General features: G+C 51.7%; 1 protein-coding gene across 1 annotated transcript; it reads left to right on the plus strand.

Annotated features, from left to right (window-relative positions):
* The first annotated feature begins 3,416 nt into the window (after positions 1–3,416).
* On the plus strand, positions 3,417–5,276 carry Lgals7 (galectin 7). Its single transcript, XM_021215801.1, has 4 exons — positions 3,417–3,516; positions 3,830–3,918; positions 4,538–4,739; positions 5,088–5,276. Exons 1-4 carry the CDS (start codon positions 3,511–3,513, stop codon positions 5,199–5,201), a joined length of 411 nt encoding a protein of 136 aa, XP_021071460.1. The 5' UTR covers positions 3,417–3,510; the 3' UTR covers positions 5,202–5,276.
* The last annotated feature ends 1,544 nt before the right edge of the window (positions 5,277–6,820 follow it).

The following is a 6,820-nucleotide window of genomic DNA, read 5'->3' on the forward strand; positions in this document are numbered from 1 at the left end:
ACCCATACACATAAAATAAAAACCAACACAGTCTGTCAGAGGGCTCACAGGCCTCTGTAATTCCAGCTCCCGGGATCTGATGCCCTCTTTTGGTCTCCCCAGGCATTACACTCACATGCATATACCTCTCCGCAGACACGTACTTAAACCAAAATCAAATTAAAATCTTTACTTTATTATTATTATTATTATTATTATTATTATTATTATTATTATTATTATTATTGGTTTTTCGAGACAGAGTTTCTCTGTATAGCTCTGGCTGTCCTGGAACTCACTCTGTAGACCAGGCTGGCCTCAAACTCAGAAGAAATCCGCCTGCCTCTGCCTCCCGAGTGCTGGGATCAAAGGCGTGCGCCACCACACCCGGCAATTAAGATCTTTAAAGTTCAGGTCTTTCACCAGATCATCAATATCATTATCACCTCATTCCTTTCTTGCCTTTTCCTATTTTTGTTGTTGTTTCACTTGTTTTGTTTCAAGACAAAATTTCTGTTTCACCCTGGCTGTGCTGGAACTTATTTTGTAGTCCAGGCTGGTCTCAAACTCAAAGATTTACCTGTCTCTGCCTCGCTAGAGCTGGCCTTAAAGGCACGAATCACCATGCCTAGCTTTACTTCATTATTCTCACTGTGTACAAAAAATAATAAAAATTATGACAGACCGATATTGACGAGTGGAGCCTTGGGTTTTGAGTCCCCACAGCTGAGCTGGGGATGTGGATGCCTGTGTGCCTGTGTGGACAAAGCTCTGGGTTCAGCATTGCACCAACCAGTTCTGATAGCATAGCCTAGCCCTTGGGAGGTAAGGGCAGTAGGACCAAGAATTCAAGGTCTTCCTTGGCTAATTAGGAAGTTCAAGGCTAGCCTGGGCTACATGAAATTGTTGTTTTAAAGCCAAAACAAAACAAAACAACACCCCCTTTACCTCTCCCAAACCTCAAGGACCCATTTGCTAGAATCCTTCTTAATCCAGAGCATTCTTCCATAAAGATAGACCCAAGGAATAAATACATTCACTAATGAATTAGAAATGATAAAATGAATACGTTCGGAGTTCACAGTGAGACGGTCAAACTCAGTCACAGACACAGCACATCCCAGTTCCCAGAAAGGAGGTAGATACAGGAACCGATAAAGGATGGAGTGCAACTATCTTACCAATCACAGAAGGCAAGTTCAGACCTGTGGAGAGCTGTACGTGAACTCCCATCCAGCCCTGATGAAGAAAAGGAGAGGCCAGCCCGTGGGAACCAGCAACCACACACAGAACGAGCTGCGGACAAGTGTCAGACGGTGATTTATACAGAGCGTAAAGCCAAAATAATGGGAGCCACAATTATCAGCCTAACTGTGACGAGGTGGTGTAACATGAAACCTGATGTCCCCTTGTTCTGCCCTGTGATGGGTCCTTGTCCTATGGAAACTCAAGTCAAGAACCTTCACACCTCACACTAAGCAGCTACTCTCACACCCGAGGTTTCTTGTTTGTTAGTAAAGCGTTCTAGAGAGTGTGTGTGTGTGTGTGTGTGTGTGTGTGTGTGTGTGTGTGAACCTGAAGAGACCACAAAAGGGCATCAGTTTCTCCGGACCTGGAGTTACAGGAAGTTGTAAGGTCCCTGATGTGGGTGCTGGGCACTGAACTAGAGTCCTCTGTAAGAACAGCAGTGGTTTTTTGTTTTTGTTTTGTTGTTATTGTTGTTGTGTTTTGATGTGTGTGTGTGTGTGTGTGTGTGTGTGTGTGTGTGTGTTTAGACAGGCTTTCTCTGTGGAGCCCTGGCTGTCCTGGAACTCACAGGACTGCTTTCCTTTGCCTCCCTAGAGCTGGGATTAAAAGCATGCCCCACCACTACAAAAAAGAAAGGAAGGGAGGGAGGAAGGAAGAAAGAAAGGAAAAAAGGAAGAAGGAAAGCCAGTTGCTGTTATTTGAGACAGTCTTCTGCAGCCCATGAAGACTTCAAACGACCTTGTGCTGACACCTCCCACGCGCTGGTTTCCAGGTGGAGTAATCAGGTCCATCTCAAGCCCGCCTTCTCCTGGGCTCCTCCCCCAGCATCGCAGAGCCCACGTTTCTCTAGCATCTTCTGCGCCCCCTCTGGACCACCTCATGGGAGTCCTTGATGTGTATTCTAGGGTTGTGTGTGTTGCGGGGGGGGGGGGGTTTGAAAATGGGAAACGGGGGTGGGGGGGGGGGGGGGGGATCTGAATATGGGAAACTGGGTTAGAGGAGCAGGAGAGGTAGCAAGGCCCTAATCTCCACAGCAACTTTCCACTCCCAGCATGCATCTGGCCTCTGGCTCTGCCACCTGCCTGCTGGGTGGGACAGGAGTAGGGTGATGGGGATAGGGATGGGAAAGATCTTTCAGGAAGGCTGCTGGGCTGTTAGGAGTGGTAACTACTCAGTGCTCCCACCCTCCCTTTGTCTGCCTTCCAGAAACTTCTCTTTCATTCTTTATGAGTCACCCCTACACACACACACACACACACACACACACACACACACACACACACACTTTCTCTAGAGTGCTGGTCCAAGGAGACTAAAACTCAGGCTATTGGCAGTCTCGACATTGTATTTCATTGATCTGGGTGGTGACTGGCGGCCCGGGACACCCACCAACCCATATTCCATCTCACTCTAATTGGATGGGAAGATGGGCTCAGTTCCAAGGAGTGGCTGATAGAGACCTGAAGAAGAAGAAAAGTAGAAACCACTGAGAGAGAGAGAGACAGAGAGACAGAGAGACAGAGAGAGAGAGAGACAGAGAGACAGAGAGACAGAGAGAGAGGCAAATTGTTCCCACGAGCACTGTTTCTTGTGAGTCAGTAAAGTGGCTTGCTACACTCCACACATCTGGACACCCAGAGGTCTCAGCCTGGCCACTGTTAGTGAACCTTCATTATTTGACCCTCCGTTACTGGCCACTTCAAATGTGCCAGACACATACTGGTAACCTGGGGGGCAGGGGCACAGCATAGGACAAAGAGGAATAACGGAATAACGGGTTTCCTGGGGAGCCCAATGGATAGCGTTGAGTTATTGTGCCTGTCTTCAGTGGCAGAGGCAGAGCTGCCCCGGACAAGGCAGAGCTGCCCCGGACAAGGCAGAGCTGCCCCGGACAAGGCAGAGACTCCTTGCAGGAAGGGTGGAGGCTGATGCTTGCGCAGCCTTTCCCGATCCAATAGCTCTCCAAAGGACTCCTGTGTCTGGCAGGGAGGCAGGGGCATGGGAGGGGAGGCGGGATGGTGGGGGAGCACAGGGCAAACCTCCCCAGTCTTGGTATTAAAGGTTGTCCCTATCTATAAGCCTAGGAAAGGGGAGAGGGAGCTGGCGTGTGGGGGCAGGGCAGGAGGAGGCTCGCCCAGCCTTGACAGCTTTGCTCTAGGGCAGGGGTCTGTGCCAGGTGTGGGCGTTGAATGGGAAGGGAGGAGCTGAACCAGCACCTTGCCTTTACTTAAGGTCCCCTCCCACAGCTACTGGCCACATTGTTGCTGTATTGCTGTGCCCGCCATGTCTGTAAGTATACTGGGGCTCAAGCTGGGGAAACTGGGCCTCCCGACAGGGCCAAATTCGGAGGCTGGGACTAGCTTAAGCCTAAGACGGGTATCAGGAGAGCTGGGTGCTAACTATCTCGGGTTTCACCAGCATGTCCTGATGGACTGCCTCCCCGCTGGCTTCCCTTTTTCTAACTGCATTGTCTGTCAGGTCTGTGTGCCTGGCTCTGCATCCCTCTTGGTTTCTGCCGGGTCCCTGGAGTTCCTAGCTGGGGCTGACAGGTTGGTTTCTTTGTCTCCCTGGTTCTCATCCTGGCCCCACCCAAATCTTACAGGCTACCCAGCACAAGACTTCTCTGCCTCAGGGCGTCCGCGTGGGCACTGTCCTGAGAATTCGAGGCGTGGTCCCTGACCAGGCTGGCAGGTGATATCCCAGGTTCCAGGGTAAAGGGTGGATGGGGCATCTCCTGGCTGTTGAGCCCTGGTTCTTAGAGCCCACATACGGTGTCCCTGGGACCTTGTTTGCCAAGTGGAGTCTTGGAGTCCCTATTGCTAGCTTAATTTGGATATTTTCACTGATGTTCCCCAAGACTTGTGGATGGGTGCCTGAGTATCCCTAAAAATGTAGGATTCTAGAACAACAATAAGAGTCCCTGGTTAGTCCTATGATCTCCATGTCCAGTTTTCCAGGACAATGAACATCTGTCTTGGATCTTGAAGCTACTCCAGATGCCTAGGGTAGCTGGTAATCAGGATGACCAGGTAGCTGGTCCATGACCTACTAAAATTGAGACCTTGGGCTTTGTGGGAATATTGAGAACCTGGAATAATGGAGTCCCTGCTTTTAACTCTGCTCATCTGGAGTGTGATTCTCTGTAATCAGGGGCAGCAGGCCATCCCACAACCTAGGACAGCTCCAGGCTCTGGAAATGAGGGGATCCTGGCTATAAACACAGGGAATCTCTCTGGGTGTGGGTGTGCCGGTGGAACCACATAACCTGCACATGGTGGTTGCTGATCTTTGAGGCTTACTGTCCCCGAAGGTTCCATGTAAACCTGCTATGCGGCGAGGAACAAGGGGCAGATGCCGCCCTGCACTTTAACCCGAGGCTGGACACATCCGAGGTTGTCTTCAACACCAAAGAACAAGGCAAATGGGGCCGTGAGGAGCGGGGCACCGGCATCCCCTTCCAGCGTGGGCAGCCCTTTGAAGTGCTCCTCATCGCCACAGAGGAAGGCTTCAAGGTGGGTCTTTGAAGGAGAATACCCCAGACCCAGGTCTAGAGCCAAATGCTGGGGACTGGGCTGTCGAGGATGGGGGGGGGGAGCCCGTGGGGTACTGGAACCTGGGCCCAGACCTGACGGGGGCCTCCAAAGACCCTCTCCAGGTCTGCTTCTAAGAGCGACAAAACAGTGATCAAGAGCCAAGTGCTCAGGGATTGAGTGTCCTAGCAGTACGCTGTGTCCTATTACAATGGACAACAGACCCATTTTCCTTCTAAGGAGAGGGAAGCCCGGGTGTAGTTAGCCTCTTCCGGGGCCGCAGACCGGGATCCGCATCCAGATTAACTTGAGCTCTCTCTCACCCTGCAGACTGTGGTCGGGGAAGACGAATATCTCCATTTCCACCACCGGATGCCGCCAGCGCGCGTGCGCTTGGTGGAGGTGGGCGGAGACGTGCAGCTGCATTCAGTGAAGATCTTCTGAGCTTGGCGGGTAGGGGTGGGGGTTTAGGATCGTACAGGAGGGTTGTGGATGGCGAATAAAGTGTAGCTGTAGTTCCTGACTGTGCCTGTGTCCTTTATGTGTGACCAATGTGTGACCAAAGAAATCGAGACTCAGAGAAAAACAGTAACCCAGGGGCAAAGTGAGCCTGTGTCTGCGACTTGCTGGGCAGAGGCCCAGCAGGGTTTCCTTTGGGGAGCAGTCAGGTATGGAGTGGAGGTGGGGATAAAAAGTCAGGCTGTGTAACCCAGATCAGTTAAATTGTGGCCACTCCTTTGCTTCAGCCTCTCAAGAACTGGCAGAAATTACAGGGAGTACGATCACACCAGTTATTTTGTAAGTGTGTGTGTGTGTGTGTGTGTGTGTGTCTGCCCATCTCTGGTACGTGTGCATAAATGAAAAGGGTGGTGTTACAAGGAGTTGTGAGGTGCCCAACATGGGTACTGGGAACTGAACTCAGGTCTAACGCAGAGATTCAAGTGCCTTTTTGCACAGCAAGCCATTATGTTCCGGCGGCCTGCTAGCATTTGGAGGTACCTTTATTCTACACTATGTCATCTTTATAAAGGCCACCAAAATATCTCCTTTTGAAAAAGGGGAAATGCTGTGCCTGGTGGCTCATGCCTGTTATCTCAGCACTCGGAAGGCTGAAGCAGAACAATTGCCCGTAGTTCCAGGCCAGCCTGGGATACACACAGAATTCTGTCTCAATAAATAGTTAGATAAATTAGTTAATTAAAAAACAAGGGGAGCTCCATTTTATCTATCTCTTCTGGACATCCCAAAACGACTTCTTGGGTCCCCTGGAGGTGCTGGGGCAGGCGGGGATGGGCATCCCGCTGGGTGGACCCAGCTGTGAGCCTCTCCCAGCCTGGAAACAGGTCGCCACTCGCACACCCCCAGGGCAGACACAATGTCTCCAACAGATGTTACTCTGAGCTGGGCGGGCGGGGCGCAGCGAGCAGGCCCCCCATCGCAGCCATGCACTCCTTGGACACAGGTCGTGGGGTCCTGAACTGATGATTCCGACCACCAACTTCCCCGGCCCTGCCATAAATAAGCAATTTTGGTGGCCGGGCGCAGCCTGGTCTCCGTGTTTATTTTCAGGCTCTGACAGGGAAGCACCAGATGCGACGGCCGGAGCCAACACCGCTCCTCGCTGGAGACCAGGCTCCCTGTGGCCTCCACTTTAGGCAGCAGGTCGGAGCTCCAAGTTGGCCTTCTTTCCAGAACATTCTTCCGGAGACACGCCCAAGAGGGACACGCCTTGTGGTCTGCGCCCAGGCATAGAGCACAAACGACAGTTCCCCCTGGTGGTCACCGTCCACCTTATCATCTGGATCAACGCGGGCGCAGGAAACTCCCCAGAATCTCTGTGGCCTCATTGGGACCCTGGAGGCCGGATCCCCAGGGTCCTGCTCTTCTTCCACCCTAGGTTTTCTGCCCTTGGGAGCTTCCGCTGGAGACCCTTCACCTTGCCCGCACTCTGAATACACAGAGGCCGCGCTATGGACGGGCGCCCCCCAGTGGTAGAAAAGAATTCTGGACACACTGAAGCAATGTTCCGAGTTCATTCTTTTTCTTTTCAAAGAAAAATTATT

Source organism: Mus pahari, chromosome 1 (genome assembly GCF_900095145.1).
Source record: "Mus pahari chromosome 1, PAHARI_EIJ_v1.1, whole genome shotgun sequence".
NCBI classification, from domain to species: Eukaryota; Metazoa; Chordata; class Mammalia; order Rodentia; family Muridae; genus Mus; species Mus pahari.